Source organism: Mesoplodon bidens (assembly GCF_964165515.1).
Source record: "Mesoplodon bidens genome assembly, chromosome: 1".
Lineage (NCBI taxonomy): Eukaryota > Metazoa > Chordata > Mammalia > Artiodactyla > Ziphiidae > Mesoplodon > Mesoplodon bidens.
Genome location: NC_138176.1, coordinates 208,060,922 through 208,079,001, shown reverse-complemented (window position 1 = coordinate 208,079,001; position 18,080 = coordinate 208,060,922). Strand labels below are relative to the sequence as shown.

The 18,080-nt window shown below is 36.1% G+C and overlaps 1 protein-coding gene across 3 annotated transcripts in view; it reads right to left on the bottom strand.

The window, feature by feature from the left end:
• The window catches only part of GRID2 (glutamate ionotropic receptor delta type subunit 2), a gene marked incomplete at its 3' end in the record, with an annotated part of 1,358,095 nt that overhangs the window by 143,506 nt on the left and 1,196,509 nt on the right, over positions 1–18,080 (bottom strand). For all 3 annotated transcript variants that reach the window (XM_081252684.1, XM_081252683.1, XM_081252685.1), the window contains one exon: positions 11,081–11,247. In XM_081252684.1, the coding sequence (XP_081108810.1) occupies positions 11,081–11,247 (167 nt within the window). The remainder of the gene's footprint in view (positions 1–11,080; positions 11,248–18,080) is intronic.

The window sequence follows — 18,080 nt, the reverse complement described above, 5'->3', positions numbered from 1 at the left end:
TCCTTCATCTCTGTGTCTAGCCAATGGCCAACATTACCCTTACAATATCTCTCTGTTTCCTTCCATTTCTATTGTCTTTAGTCCGTGTCTTTTACTTTTCCTTAGTGATTCATTCACTCATTCATTCAACGAGTATTTATCAAACATCTGCTATGTGGTAGGCTTTCTTGTAGATGCTTGGAACAAATCTCTGAATAAAGCAGACAAAAGCCCCTGCCTTCTTGGAGCTTATATTACAGATATAGTAATGGCTTCCTACTGGCATCCTCCTTTCTAGTTAATTCCTTTTTTATTTCATTGCGTACATTCTTTCTAGACTGATCAGAAAGCATACTTCTGATTCTGGTTAGTCTTTATACTGAGTTCTTCAATGACTCTCCATATCATAATCCACACAGCTTGCCCTGATATTCAGAGCCCCTGGGTTCTGCTCTATCTCATCAGTCTTAATGAAGAACTCAGCAATGCTCTACTGAATATATTTTGGCTGGGAGGTAATCTGTTTGGCAAATTTCTGCAGTTGCTAAAAAACACAGAAGAGATTCATATTAGTAAAATTGGTGTTGATTAGCTCAAAGAATATGAGAGACTGCCCAGAAGGGTCATGCTGACTTTTATAGGGAGTGCTACATAGATCTTGGTTAATTAACAGAAAAGAAACAAAAAGTTGACTAAAATCATCAGAATAAAAATATTACTATAGAAATCATTATTTTGGAAAAAGACTGAAAACCTTATCGGAACAGAAATCCCACCACACTTTGTTTCAGGGTGCTGGCTCCTCCCATCATATCTTCCTGTCTTACCATGGAACATTGGTAAGAACATCATCAAGGCACAATTTTTATATACATTTTCTGAGGCCAGTAATATGTAAAATAAAAACATGTTGAATTTCAATCATTTAAAATAGTGACTAACATTATTTCAGACATAAATAGCTTCATAAAGTGACAGGTATAGAATGTATTATCAAGAAGAAAGGTGAATGCACGCTTTGAGGTATATTTCTGTTTGAAGTTAAAGCAAGGAACTATACTCATTAAAACAAAAATCATTGTTGCCTCTGTTAGATATTATTTTGGACTATATAGACTCATAAATATCATTCCATATGGAAATCTTATATTTTTATCTTAGCCATAATTTAGTTCCAGAAATAGTACAGCCAGCCTTCTGTATTCTACACCCACGGATTCAACCAACCAAAGATTAAAAACATTTGGAAAAAAATTTCAGGAAGTTCCCCAAATCAAAACTTGAATTAGTGGTATGCCAGCAACTATTTACATAGCATTTATGTTGTATTTACAACTATTTACATAGCATCTACATTGTATTAGGTATTATAAGTAATCCTGAGATGATTTAAGGTATGCAGAAAAAAAGAAAGTATATGGGAGGATGTGTGTAGGTTATTTGAAAATATTATGCCATTTTACATAAGGGACTTGAGCATCCATGGATTTTGGTATCCATGGGGGTCCTGGAACCAATCCCTTGTGGATACCGAGGCATGACTGTAGGTTCTGTTTCATATTAGTAAGCATTCAACATGTGATTAGTCAATCTGGCCAATTATGAAGTTAGTTTTTTTTGAGCTGCTTAAAGAACTATGAAATGAGATGATAAAAGGCAATTATGGATTCGTCCCATTAAAAAGTCATGATGAATGAAAACCTCCATGAAGGAAGAATTAAAGTTTTGGCCAAGTATAGTCTTGAGCTGTTTGTAGCAAAAGAAGATAAAAAGGAGGGAAAATAATTACAGTATCCTCCCACAGCTTTCAGTGTTCAATACTTGTATTGTTTACTTCTGATCAGCTGATGCAAGGCGGCTTCAGTTTCAAATGGATCTGCCCTCTCATAAGGGGAGACTCTGTTGGCATGCTGTTTAAGATTCTGAAAGTTACCTGAATTTCAGGTGAACTAAAATGCCATTCAGTATCTTAACGTGAGAGAAGGCAGCTCCAGGAGCAGGCATGAAGACACTCTGGATGCTTGTTACCCTCGTGCACACAGGGGTGTGTGCGTTTAGGGAAGTGGGAGTAGGAACTACGGCATTACGGTGTTTGACAGCATGAGTTCAAACCTGGCTCTGCAACTTATTAGCTTTATGTCCTTGGAAAACTGCTCAGCTTTTCTGTGACTCAGTTTCCTCATCTGTAAAAATAAGTTAATCATGGTATTTACCTCTTATGGTTATTGGGAGGATTAAATGCCTTAATATAGTTAGGGCACTTATGTAGCACCTGGTTGGCTCATAGCTAGCCTTTAATGAATATTAACTATTATCTTAGGCTATAGTATAGTTTCTCTATAAGTTAAGGATAACATAATCCATAGCATTCTATCCGTCACTTGTGCTACTTTTTCTGCATGTCTATAATATAATGATAATTTAAAAACAGATGTACTAGTTGTTAAATGTATTTACTAAGTAATATCCCTGGCTCCTTTATGTAAGATATAAATGTGCTTCTTAAAACATTTATTTTACTAGTAAATTTTAGAGCTAAAAATTTTTAACAAAGAGAACTGGCAGAACAGGGTAGGATGGAACACTGGACTGGCAGCCTGGACTTGTCATCCCCAGGGCATGTTCTGACCAAGGGTTAGACTGTGGGCAAGTCACCCAAATTCCCTTCCTGGTTTCACATACGCAAAATTAGGGAGTTCATCTAAATGCATGCCAGAGTCGCATTCATGTCTCATTTTAAGTTTGTTTCTTCTATCAACATAGTTATCACGGGAGCTCATGTGCTTATTCCCAGGTTGTTACTATGCTTACAGTATTTTAATGGTCTATACAAAAGCAGCACATTTTTTATTATCCTCAATGATATCAAAGGAGATTGAGGGCTTCCCTGGTGGCGCAGGGGTTAAGAGTCTGCCTGCCGATGCAGGGGACACAGGTTCGTGCCCCGGTCCGGGAAGATCCCACATGCCGTGGAGCGGCTGGGCCCGTGAGCCATGGCCGTTGAGCCTGCGCGTCCGGAGCCTGTGCTCCGCAACGGGAGAGGCCACAACAGTGAGAGGCCTGCGTACCGTAAAATAATAATAATAATAATAATTTAAAAAAATAAAAGGAGATTGAATTTTTAAAACAGTAAAAAATGTCTTGGGGCTGAGTCTGGTGAGTAAAATGGGTCGTTTGAATAGAAAAACTGTGATGTAAGTATAATGGAATAAGAGTGTTTTTGAGAGAGGCTTATAATTGACTCTGGAGGGTGTGTGTGTGTGTGTGCCTGAGTGTGTGTGCGTCCACGTGTGTGCATGAATGTGTGCTTTGAAGTGCAATACACATTTACCGTTTTAAGTTCTGCAATGTTGTGTTAAAAACTCAGCCTGTAGTCTCACCTAATTTATACCACTATAATAACTATGCCTTTTGAAAACAACTGCCTTTTGAATGAAATGATACTCAGATCTAGAAACAGCACAAATCTTATGTTTAAAAAAGGCTAATCCGGGCTTCCCTGGTGGCGCAGTGGTTGAGAGTCCGCCTGCCGATGCAGGGGACACGGGTTCGTGCCCCGGTCTGGGAAGATCCCACATGCCGCGGAGCGGCTGGGCCCGTGAGCCATGGCTGCTGAGCCTGCGCGTCCGGAGCCTGTGCTCTGCAAGGGGAGAGGCCACAACAGTGAGAGGCCCGCCTACCGCAAAAAAAAAAAAAAAAAGGCTAATCCAACTTGCTTCTTGCAAAGCAGCTTGGGCCAATGTCGCAGACTCATTATCCAGCTGAAATACTGCTTTGTGTCTTGCACTAGTCATCTATCTTCTCTGTACCTCAGTACTTTTCTCAAAAAAGTCTAATAAAGATTCTTGTTTATAAACGGTACTCTCTTGTACCTTGGATGAAGTGTTCCCCAAATGCTGTATGATGTAAGTACAAGGAAAACAATCACATTAACACTTCAGAATCTACTCCATGAGATTGCACTGCCTGATGGCTAAGTTTGTGTTCAGCAGTGAGAATGCTATATGCTTAAGGGTAAAGTCTTGTCATTTTCTTAAAATTTCGCTACTGCTTTGCAAGATTAATAAAACTAATCTCAAATCATATAGTAGCATATATGATAAATATTTTTGAAATATTCACATACTGGAAATATCATCAATGGTACTTAGACCTCCATTTATTTAGACCAAATACTGCAATAAATGTAAATCACTTTGGTTCTCCACTGGAAGCAGCAGTCAGAGTGATTGGTAAAGACCACAGGATGTTAGTCATAAAAATAGCTCCATCAGGATTCAGGAAACAGAAAAAAATGACAAAAAAGCTACCTCACTTTTTCTCTTTCATTGAAGTTCCCTAAATTCAGCATTCTAAATTTAAAACAAATGTTTTAAAGGGGGATTGCTTTGAAATATAAATAGTACATTCCTTTCAGTGGTTTCCAGAGGCTATTCCTTGTTTAATATATGCATATTACATGAGAAAAGAAAATGATTTCCTTCATTTAAATGTTAAAATGTATATTATTATCTTAAATAAAAATATATGTATAAACATACATTAGTATTTTCTTCTACTATCTCCCTTTGAAAGTGAACTTTCAATGTTCCCTCTGGTTTTGCAGCTCCTCAAACATATTTTCTTACTTTATATAAACATGTGCATCTAAACTCTCTATTTTTCTTGATCTAGAACAGAGAATGTGAATGTGATGAAATCAGTTGGTTTTAGCACTGTGTGCGTGTGTGCGTGCGTGCGTGTAAGTGTTGGTATATACAGTTGACCCTTGAACAATGTGGGGTTAGCAGTGCTGACCTTCCTCATAGTAGCAAATTTGCATGTAACTTATGTTATAGGGGTATCCTAGGTTCCTCCTTATCTGAGTTTCCTCCATGTCTGCCATTCTGCATCCCTGGATTCAACCAACAGTGAATCATGTAGTACTATATAGTATGTACTACTAAAAAAATCCGTGTATGAGTGGGCCTGAGCAGTTCACACCCATGTTCAAGGGTCAACTGTATATATAATTAAAAAAATAATATCTGGTGTGTGAGAGAGAAGAACAATACTACTAGGGATATATAAACATGATTTGAGCAACTGTAGAACAAAAATCTGTAAGCCAGAAGATTGTTTGACGTATCAAAGTCTCTACTAAGTAGTGGATTATCATGTTGTTGTTTTAAAATACCCATTACTTTTCTAGAAATAATTTTCCAGTTGGTTTTACTTGGAGGTGAAATAGAGCTTATACAAAACTTGCAATAGATGAACAAGAAGGAAAAATAAGAGTTGGAAGGAGAAGAAAAGAGTGGGCTGTTTATGGCCACTTGGGCCTGCACATCCTTCCCCTTTCAGATTCCTGGATTATATGTACTCCTTTGATCTCCACCAAGTCCTGTCCATCCCTCTTCAAACTGTACCTTTTTACTAATCTTTTCTCCTTCTCATTGAGAATATTCTCACTGCTTAACAGCTGGAATACTACACCACCTTGTAAATGGCCTTCCTCAGTTAAACTCTGTCTTCGTCTAACCCAACACCTGGGACCCTTCAAATACTCCTTTCTCTAGATATTCTCCTCTTCAGAGCCCCACAAAGCTGGTGAGGACACGAGATGTAAGCTGTGTTTGAGTCCTAGCTCTACTTGTCATTAATGTGTGACTTTGTAAGATACTTAACTCTGAGTCTCAGTTTCCTCAAATTTATAAATGCAATTAATAAATGCCCAATTCACAGAGTTGTGGTGAGCATTATATGAAACACATCAAGTGTTTAGCATAGTATATGCTTATTAGACAGCAGCTATCAATATTCTGGTGTATCACGTTTAATTTTCGCTTCTCTACCTGTATTCACCAGCCAACATTCTCTCCAGTCAAGTTGTTCTTTCTCATTGTCCTTTCAATACACGATGACTGTTTTCACTTGTTATTTCATGTTTTTCTGAGTTTCATGTTTTTCTTACCTGTACCCGTCCCCATATCCAAATTCTATTTTCCCTTGAAGTCTTCCAGCTCAAGTCTAATAAAATCTTTTCTATCCTACCCAGCAATGATTTCCTTTTCTCTAATTTTTTCAGCATTGTCTATACCATGCAGTTTAATGTATAAGTTCATATTACTTAATGTTGACATACGTATGTCGATAACGTCACTCCTGCTCTCAGAGTGAAAGGACTGTATATATTTTGTATGTCTAAAGAGAAAACAATTAATTTGTTTGTTTGACTTCTGGTTATATCCTTCCAGCCAACCGCGTGCAGAGCTTTAAACCAGTTGGTGACTTATTTTGGAGCTGCTATAGGCAATCAGTGGAGGCTGCTTTTTTCTGTTCTTGAAAAGGGAACAAAGTGCTTAGAAAGTTGGGAAATAAAAGGATTAGGGCTCTGTGATTTTAAGTTAAAGAAATATTTTCTACCTTCCTTTTGGGAATGAAATTATAAAAATTCTTACAGCTGTGAGTGGAAAGAAAGGTGGACATGTGATGTTTGTTTTTCTTGTCAGTTTTACTAACCATTGTATGAAAAATTAGAGAAACCAAGATAAATAGAAAATTATTATGATAAGAGTAGAAGACTTTTTAATATCAAGTAAGCACAAAGGATAAGTACTCAATGTATTTGATTATAAGTAAATAGGATCATCTTTGAGCACAAAGTTAGGTAGATCTTTTATTAATTCATCAAATATTTATTGAATGCTTACTCCATGCAGGCATGAGGTAGGCACTGGAAAAAGACTATATCCAAGTAGTTCAAAACGAAACAAATAGGGCTTCCCTGGTGGCACAGTGGTTGAGAGTCCGCCTGCCGATGCAGGGGACATGGGTTTGTGCCCCAGTCCGGGAAGATCCCACATGCTGCAGAGCGGCTGGGCCCGTGAGCCATGGCCGCTGAGCCTGCGCATCCGGAGCCTGTGCTCCACAACGGGAGAGGCCACAGCAGTGAGAGGCCCGCGTACCACAAAAACAAAAACCAAAAAACTAAACAAATAAAAATAGCCAATTATAGACAAATAATGAAAACATCATAAATCAAGGGTTATGATTAATTCTATTCTGTGCCCCTAAGAGAGAGAGGAAGAGAGAGATTAGAGAGGCAATCTCTAAGTGTTTATTTAAAACACAGTTTGTTACTCTGACAAATCAGAGTATGTGATAAGGAAAACCTGTCCTGGAAATCTAATCTGTGCTCAATAAAAAGATACTGGATCACAGAAAGACAATAAATAAAACACAGTATGTTAAAAGTGTACGTCAATTTTGGGAGCCATCATGTCTGGATTTGAATCTCAGTTCTAATACTCAATAGATTGGTGAACTTGGACAAATTACTTTACCTCATCTGTCTCAGTTTCTGTGTCTATAAAATGAGGATAATTATAGTACTTACCTCATGTAAGAACTCAGGGTCTGGTACACAGTAAGCATTATACAGTATGTTTTATATTATTTTTATAAGCTTTTAAAAGAAAGATAAGGGAAGACAAGGCGCATGAACACCAAAAAACTAAACATAGAAGTAGAAAATTTCAAAAATTTCCAGTTTTATTGCTTTTTTGTGATTCTGAGCAAGTTATTTACCCCTTTGGACTAGTTACATCCCTGGTTAAAAAAAAGGGAACTACTGTTCATTCCATTTCTAAAAATTCTGAAATTCTGTGATTAGGTTGAAATATTGTTTCTGCATCTTTGCCACTCTCCATGAATTCAACAAAATCATTCTCCATGCAGTTTGAAATATGTCCTTGTTTTTGTGCCACTAGGTGGTTCTATTCCCAAAGTTTAGGGTTAGCAGCCAATAGGCAAAAAGGGACTCTTTTATTGATGAAGCATAAAATTAAACTCATGAGTTAGTTACTCCATGACACCCACTAAGATTTGAGAACAGAGGTGAGCTTGTACTAACTGCTCAATAAATATTGTTTTATTATCTTTTTAGCCTTATGAATAGTTAAGGTTCTAAGGTCAACAATGGAACTAATTTTATTAACAGCATTATGATATCACTCTGAAAAACTCAGTTCTCTTCCATTCATAGATGTCTTTAATGTAACAACTTCTGGTGATTTTATTATACTAAGAACTATTATGAGACAAAGGCCACAGAAAACATTTGATGAACAGATAGTGTCAGAGAATGCATTGTAAACATTAGCCACCACACTAGTACTCTGACCCATATATCTGGTGAGATATATAAATTCTTTAATTTCTGCTACCAAATTATCTGGTATCTGTAGAGACCAACGAAACAAAATTCTTCTATCCAAATCTACAGTCATATATTGTAGCACTTATTGGTCCTTAAAAGTCACTCCTGTGCATGTCCACTCTCATACAATTGCACAAGTGAGCATATCACTACAGCCTATGCCTCTGATGCCTGACATGATGCTTGCCAAAGCTCAGGACCATCCACTCAGTGTATGTACTTGTAGACTAATAACTGTGCACTAATATGCAAGTGTGTAATAAATAGACATTTCATATGATTGTTCTGAAGTCATTAAAACGTATAAGCATACAAGATATTGGGCAGATAATAAATGTAGTTACTATATCATTATATAATATTTATTACATATTAAAGTACTTTGATATCTAATATGTGTGGTATAGGCACATAGATACTTGAGATGTAATTAGTATTTACTTATTAAAAATCACTCTTAATACTGTCATTTCACTGAATATAATCACATGAGCAATCAGTGATCTAGTTTAACCAGTGGTCCAGGATAAGTTGTTTTAGTAAAGCTATTTATAACAATTTCTAAAGTATAATACAATGATTAAGTGTGATGTCTCTATAACTTTTAAATTAGTTAATAAAAAGGAGTTCTCTTTTCCCTGATGGCTATAGCAAAAGGGAATGAATGCAGATATTTTCTGGGTTCACGGAGAGAGTTTAGGTGATAGAAACGCTGCACATATGTATAGAGGGGGACTGTGGCCAGATCATGTTTCTTTCCTATCTCTTCCTCCAGATGTCCAGGGGACTAGGATGCAGGGTGTCATTATTAAGGAACTCCACAGAGAAGGACAATTTAAATTGTCAACATCCAGGATGCTAATCAAAGGAAAAATAATGCTCATTGCTTAATATTGTGTTTTAGTAGTTAAATGAAATATATTCACTCAGAATTAAAATCTCTGTAAGGTAAAACACCACATGGATAATAAGAAATAGAACATTTGGTATGATTGATTAAATATTTCTTTAATTGCTATTATGTTTGTGTATTGATTTTTTTTTTTTTTTTGCGGTATGCGGGCCTCCCACTGCTGTGGCCTCTCCCGTTGCGGAGCACAGGCTCCGGACGCGCAGGCTCAGCGGCCATGGCTCACGGGCCCAGCCGCTCCGCGGCATGTGGGATCCTCCCGGACCGGGGCACGAACCCGTGTCCCCTGCATCGGCAGGTGGACTCTTAACCACTGGGCCACCAGGGAAGCCCTGTGTATTGATTTTATTGGCTTCATTTCCTTTGGCATAAAAACCCAGAAATCAGGTCTGGAAACAAAAAATATCTGTAGTGAAGAAAAAGCCAATTAACTGCAACTAAGGAATAAACAATCCTTTTCCTGATGACCTGGTTCATGTGAAGGATCCATTAAACTTCTCTGCTGGTCTTTTACCATAAAACCCTGGCATTCCCTTCATTCCATTATGCTTTCCATCCTCTCTTCTAAATTCATAAAAACAATGATGTGCCTCTTCTAACAAGTAGAAGAACAATGGTGGTCCCTGGGACGAAAAGCTGCATAGAGACCTGCAGTTGACCCGCAACTCGCAGCAGAATTCAGCCAAATCACAGCCCTTACGTTCCATCAATGAGAAATAACTTTTTGTGTGTGTGTGATGTGGACCATTTTTTAAGTCTTTATTGAATTTGTTACAATATTGCTTCTGTTTTATGTTTCGGATTTTTGGCCACGAGGCATGTGGGATCTTAGCTACCTGACCAGTGATCAAACCTGCACCCCCTGCAGTGGTAGGCGAAGTCTTAACCACTGGACCACCAGGGAAGTCCTGAGAAATACCGTTTTTAAAGTCACTGATTTGGGTTGTTTGCTACAGAGAAAAGGTGATTAATGTAGGACCCTAGAGTTAATTTAATATCTTCATTTGCTGATAAAGAGAGAGGCCTAGGTTTTTAGTTAGCTAACAGAAGAGTTATAACATAAATTTGGACTACTGACTTGTTTTGTTAAACACAAAATGCCTGGCTTTCTGTTATCTTGAAATTTGGAGGAATACAACTCAAACAGTTTAAAATTTGGGGCCTTAGTACTACCTAGAGTACTACCCAGTACTGCTCTCTTTCATCTGGCTTTAGCTTTTAGAAAATAGGTACAAAAATATCTAGTAATAAATCAAATAAATCAGTGGCAAATAGAAAATACTTCTACCTGAAAGATATTTCTCTCTTTTAGGTCCAACCTTGTTTGGTAGTAGAGATAATAAAATGCAGTGATCTTGTAAATTCCTTTCAGGCCCAAGTCTTTCATCTACATCATTAATATAAAATACACATTTAAAATTTTCTTTCTTAAACAACTTATAATAGAAAATTCTGATTTGAGGATGAGTATAATTTCTTAATAAACTGTCTCCTAAATTTCCATGACAAAGTTTCATGTATACTTTGACACCAATGACAGACTCTAAAATTTTTACTCTTCCTTTGAAAAATTGATATGGAAACATCCCTATCAGTATGTGCTTCAAAACTTTAACCTCGTCCTGAAGTTTATTTTATGCTTTGGTGTTTTTAGAAAGGAATTAATTTTGCTAACTCTATGACAGTTTTAGTCCCTAAAAATTCAGAGGCTAAACTCAATTAAGTTTTTATTTTATTTTGTATATCAGTTTTTTGAGAATAACCAGTTTTATGCAGCAGTAACTTTTCCCTTTTTATGAGAAAAATAATACTTTAATACATGCTTCAGGAAATGTCTTATTGAACAATCACTTAAAATTCCCTTTTGTTATTGTTTACTGTGGTTTTCCAAACAAAGAAAACAAAATGTAGTAAACTAAATGGGGTAACCAAGTGGATTTTCCTTTTTCTATATTTCCTCTCTTCTTATTTGGACCACACACAAATCTTACCTTTGTGAAAAAACATCCCGGTAAGGACTGCCATGCTGCAATGCAATTCCATATCCTCGATCAGCAACAGTATTCCCAGTGGTGTAAAAGGAGCAGTCTGGGTCATTGATAGCCACGTATTCCAATACAGCTGCATCCCATACAAAAGCATAATTTCCATATTTTACCTGTGCAAATATGGAGAACAAAAGAAGAAAATGGGATTTAAGGTTGGAATTTTAAGTCATATAGACAGGATAAAAAATGTTACATTGGTATATATTTAATTGTGCAAAAAATTAATAGGACCTGTATTTCAAACTAAACACCTATTCTGCATGAGAATTTGGCTTCTGGTTAATTTACAGCTCTGTTCTCTTGGAAATGTAATAAAGTTGGAATGTAAAATGATGCCTGAGTAGTAAATGTCATCTGAACTGGGAGAAGAGTAAGTGCAGGAAAGGAAACCACATCATTGAGCTTCTCTGAGTGCAGTAATTCTTATAGCTGGCCTTGTGTCTTTGGGGACCCTGGAAATTGTGCTTTTGGAGTTGTTACAAGAGATATTGACTCCTTTGGATTATTAGGCTTCTAAGCCAGATAGGCTTTTGCACCCACCCAATATGGGTATCACCTTCTTGCCTGTGATGTATATTCTAAATGAATTCTGCAAGTAAAACTCACACTGAAGAGAAATAACTAACACTGGCCTGCTGGCAAGATATATTTCTTGTCCTTCTAAGTTAATCTGTTGCCAAGTGTGACCTATGGTAATCTTGTAGCCGAACTTGGTGGGCATTGTGATAAGGAAAAAAATAATTATACAACCTTGTCTATCACCATGTAGGGAACATGACTTTATTCTGGGTTGTTTACAATATCTTTTAGTGATTATCTTTTTTTCCCTCAGTAACCTAAGTCAAAATTTTATCAAAAGTAAATACCGATATTAATAAAGTTAATCTAGAAAATTATTACATATACAGAACTTAATGAATTCATAAAATAGAACAAATAATTAAATATTCAGTTCGTATTTTGCTTATTTATTTATTTGAGGGGAAAGTAATTTCTTGGTAAATCTGATTAGAGAAAAAGAAAAAATGTATAAGTACAGGTAGAGGGAATGATGTCAGCGAAATGGGTGAATAGGAGGTCCCCCACCTTCATAACCCAGAGAAATGACAATTTGGCAGCCATCCACAGACAAAAGTGCCTTTGTGTGAGCCTTGGGACCCAGGATGCAAAACTCTGGTGGAGTCTAAAACTGACAAAGAATGCTCTCAGAAGGTAGGCCTGTACCCCAGTGGCTGGTTGGCTAACTGTGGTCCTGGCTGCAGTCCTAGAAGCAGCCCTATTTCCCTGTGGACTCTGCTCCAGATATGTAAAGGTAACAGGAAAGGATGTCCATTCTCACCACTTGTATTCAATACAGTACTGGAAGTTCTACCAGAGTAATTAGACAAGAAAAAAAATCCACATTTGAAAGGAAGAAGTGAAATTATCTCTATTTGCAGATGACATGATCATATGTGTAGAAAATCCTAAAGAGCATACAAAAAACTACTAAAACTAATAAACAAATTCAGTCAAGTTACAGGACACAAAATAAACATACAAAAAATTGTGGCATTTCTATACACAAACAACTATCTGAAAAGGAAATTAAGAAAATCCCATTTACAAAACAACAAAAAGAACAGAAGAAACTAAACTAAAGAGGTGAAAGATTTGTACAGTGAAAATTACAGTAATGAAGGGAATTAAAGAGGACACAGATAAATGGAAAAACATCTTATGTTCATGGATTGGAAAAATATTGTTAAAATATCCTGACTACCCAAAGTGATATACAGATTCAATAAAATCCCTATCAAAATTCCAATAGCATTCTTTACAGAAATAGAAAAAACAATCCTAAAATTCATATGTAACCACAAAAGACCCAAGATTACCAAAGCAATCTTGAGCAAGAAGAACAAAGCTGGAGGCATCATGCCTCCTGATTTTAAGATATGTTGCAAAGCTATAGTAATTGAAACACTATGGTACTGGCATAAAAACAAACATATAGATCAAGGGAGCAAAATAGAGATCCCAGAAACAGATCCACACATTTATGGTCAACTAATCTTCTGAAAGCATGCCAAGAACACATAATAGGGACAGGATAATCTCTTCAATAAATGAAGCTGGGAAAACTGGATATCCACACAGAAGAAATGAACTTGGACTCCTATCTCACACCATATACAAAAATCAACTCCAAATGGATTAAAGACTTAAGCATAGGACCTGAAACTGTAAAATTCCTAGGAGAAAACACAGGGTAAAAGCATCTTGACATTTGTCTGGATAATGATTTTTGGATATGACATGATCAAAAACATAGGAAATGAAAGCAAAAACAGACAAATGAGCTATCAAACTAAAAAGCTTCTGTACAGCAAATGAAATAATCAACAGAGTGAAAAGGCAGGCTATAGAATGGTAAAAAAATATTTGCAAACTATATATCTGATAAGAGGTTAATGTCAAAAAATATATAGGGAACTCCTACAACTCCATAGCAAAAACATATAACTTGATTAAAAAATGGGAAAAGGACATTTCTCGAAAGAAGACATACAAAAGGCCAAAAGATACATGAAAAGGTGCTCTGTATTACTAATCATCAGGGAAATGCAAATCAAAACCACAATGAGATATCATCTCAAACTTGTTAGAATGGCTATTATCAAAAAGACATGAAATGACAAGACTAAGTGAGGAGATGGAGAAAAGGGAATACTTGTACCCTGTTGTTGGGGAGTAAATTGTTACAGCTAGTAGGGCGACTCCTCAAAAAAAACAAAAAACAAAAAAACAGAACTACCATATGATCGGGTATATATCCAAAAGAAATGAAATCAGGATCTCAAAGATATATATGCACTCTCAGGGTCATCACAGCATTATTCATAATAGCCAAGATACAGAAACAACTTAAATGTTCATCAACAGATGAATGGGTAAAGAAAATGGATAAAGAATAATGAATATACAATGGAATATTATTCATCTTTCAACAAGAAGGAAATTCTGCCATTTGCAACAACATGGATGAACCCAGAGGACATTATGCTAAGTGAAATAAACCAGACACAGAAAGACAAACACTACATGATCCCACTTACATGTGGAATCTAAAATAGTCAGACTCACAGAAGCACAGAGTAGAATGGTGATTGACAGGGGCTGGGAGGTGGGAGAAATGGGGAGATGGGGGTCAAAGGATACAAAATCTGTTATGCAAGATGAATATATTCTGGAGATTTAACATACAGCATGGTGAGTAGAGTTAACAATACATGGTATTACATATCTGAAATTTGCTAAGAGGGTAGATCTTAAGGGTCCTTATGACAAGAAACTGTAACTATGTGAGATGATGGATATGTTGATCAGCCTCATTGTGGTGATCATTTCACAATGTATACTTAGATCAAAACATCAAGTTGTGTACCTTAAATATATATCATTTTTTTGGCAGTTGTACATCAATAAAGTTAAAAATACAGATAGAAACTGGAAATGAAATAAAATATTCAGAAAGATGTTCAAAAATAACTGTATGCATGATTCTATAGTAATAAAATATCAATAATGTTGATAATTTCCTGGAAAAAGAGAAATCACCAAATTTTCTCAAGTAGAAGTAAAAATGTCTCTAGCACAAAGAAAGAGCTAAATTAACCTTGATACTAAAATATGAGAAACCTCCAAAAATCTTAGTCTTGTTCTCCCCAAAATATCAGCAAACTGATTTTCATGGTATAGTAGAAGAAAAATGTAGCATTATTAAACAAAAACTATCAACACTGCTTCAGTATTAGGAAAGTTATTGGGATAATATATATTATAAACGAGGCTTTATAAAATTTTTAAATGATCTTTCAACAGACACCAAAAATATATTTGACAAAATTGAAAACCATTACTTATCTCCTATCTACCTATCTATCTATCTTATCTATCTACCTATCTAGTAATGCACAAATAAAAAGTTTCTTCTTTAATGATGTATAGAATAGAATAACTACCTCAAACAAGCAGCACATCTTTTGGAAACTGAAACTCTAATGGCATTACCATCAAAGCCAAGAAAATGGTGCCTACTATACCCCCCAAACTTAACATGATTGTGATCATTTTAGCCTATGCAATAAAGCAGGAAACAAATTCTGATTTCAAGCTATTGGGACAAAATTATCATTATTTGATGACATACTTATGAAGTCCACAATATATATATATACAATGTAATATTACTCAGCCATGAAAAGGAACAAAATTGGGTAATTTGTAGAGATGTGGTTGGACCTAGAGTCTGTCATACAGAGTGAAGTAAGTCAGAAAGAGAAAAACAAATATCGTATATTAACGTGTGTGGAATGTAGAAAAGTGGTACAGACGAACCTATTTTCAGCGCAGGAATAGAGATGCAGATGTAGGAAACGGATGTATGGACACGTGGGGGGTGTGGGGGGTGGGATGAATTGGGAGATTGGGATTGAAATATGTGCACTGCTATGTGTAAAACAGATAGCTAGGGGGAACCTGCTGTATAGTGCAGGGAGCTCAGCTCGGTGCTCTGTGGTGACCTACATGGATGAGATGGGTGAGGGTGGGAGGGAGATCCAAGAGGGAGGGGATATATGTATACATATAGCTGATTCACTTCATTGTACAGCAGAAACTAACACAACATTGTAAAGCAACTATACCCCAATTTAAAAAAAAAGAAAAAGAAAAGATTTCAACATATAGATTGGTTATAAATAGATATATGAAAATCAACTGCTTTTCTATTAACACATCAATAAGAGATAATATATAATTTGACTAAAAATATCCATTTACACTAAATACAAATATCTAGGAATAAATTTAACCATAAATGAGTAGGATTGTATAAGAAATCTTCAACACTTGACTGAAGAAGACTTGAACTCATTTCTAGATAAGATGTAACATATTCCTAAAAGAACAGATGCACAATTGTAAAAGAAATGTCAATTTTCCTCATGTTATTTGATACTTAATGCAATCTAAGCAAAATGTCCAAAGAATGTCTTAGGACTTATTAAAATCTTTGCATATTTACTTGGAAGAAAATAGATGAGAATAGCAAAAAATTTTGAAAATAAAAAATGGCTGGAGACTTAGAATACTAAATAATGAAACATGCTATAAAGCTTAAAAATAAAATAGCACAGAACTTTGAGAATAGAAAATTGGCAGAATAGACATAAAAGCTTACAGAACTGATAAAAGTATACAAATGTCATATATAGACTGTATTACAAAGACCGCAATCCAAATCAGTGTGGCAAATAAGAAATATTTTTAAAAAATAGTAAGTGATTATTTTAAAAGGTCAATATCAAAGCACTATGTCACACCATATACAAAATAAATCCCTATAGTGTAAAACATTAATTATAATGGACAGAGAACCCAAATTTTAAAAATCCACAAAACTGGAAGAACATGTAAGACTGTATTTTCTGATGCTGGAAAAAGAATAGGATATCTAAACATAAATGTAGAGAAAGAAAATATAAATAAATACTTGATACATTTAACTCAGCCCTCTGTATCCATGGGTTTTGCCTCCATGGATTCACCCAACTACAGACAGAAAATATTCAAAAAATAAAATTCCAGAAAGTTCCAAAAAGACTTATCCCAGATTAAGTTGGAGGTTGAATTTGCTGTATGCCTGCAACTATTTACATAGCATTTACATTGTATTTGCAACTATTTACATCACATTTATATTGTATTAGGTATGATAAGTAATCTAGAGATGACTTAAGGGGGTCCTGGAACTAATCCCCTGCAAATACTGAAGGACAACTATACTGCCTTTTAAATATATTTGCTTAGACCAGGCCAATATCAGATACTCGATAAAAAGTCTTGCATGAAATATGGTCTAAAACCTTCGGACCAGTTTACTGTGCTCAGTGGATATTTATCTTTGTTGGGAGTGAACCCCAACCAAACCATGGGATCTTGAAACAGATAAAAGAAATCATTCGATGCAACTATTCATGGAGTGTCTACCGTATCCTAGGCACTCTGTTAGGTACTATGGGTCAGTGTTTCTCAAAATGTGATGCTATTAGAATTAGAATTACCAGGGAATTTTTGTGGTAAAAAATGTAAACTCCAGACCCAACCCCAAACTTATTTCATTGGAATGTTTGCTGTTTGAGGCCTGAGAATATGCATTTTAACAATCTTGAAAGTTGACAATCATATGAACACGGATTTTTAAATAAAATGTTTTTGATTAAAAATAAGTAATATGGGGCTTCCCTGGCGGTGCAATGGTTGAGAGTCCGCCTGCCGATGCAGGGGATGTGGGTTCGTGCCCCGGTCCGGGAAGATCCCACATGCCGCGGAGCGGCTGGGCCCGTGAGCCATGGCCGCTGAGCCTGCGCGTCCGGAGCCTGTGCTCTGCAACGGGAGAGGCCACAACAGTGAGAGGCCCATGTACCACAAAAAAAATAAATAAATAAAAATAAGTAATATAATGAGGAAACATTTTAAACATGAGGCTTGATATAATTATAAAAACTGACATATTCTGGGAATGTTTGTGTGGGAAGGGTAAAATACTTGGTTAAGTTTCCTCTACATTGATTACTCATATCTGCATAGTCATCCCACAGTCCTTGCTCTCTCTGCTCTTTTGCACTAATCACTGTAGGGAAGGAGTTCTTAGCTGAGTGAGACCTCTGTCCTGAAAGACAGATTAAGAAGAGAAGAACATACAGAAGTTTATCAACATGTGTGCCTCTTACATACAAGGGAGATGTCCAGGAAAAATTGAGTAATTGAAAGAAGTGAGTTAGAATTCAGGATTAAATACCACCTAAATAGGGAATGGGAGGGGGGATATAGGCCATTTAGGAGAGAATGAATGATTTTTAGCAAAGATGAATGGCCTTTAGAAGAATAGAAGGGTGGT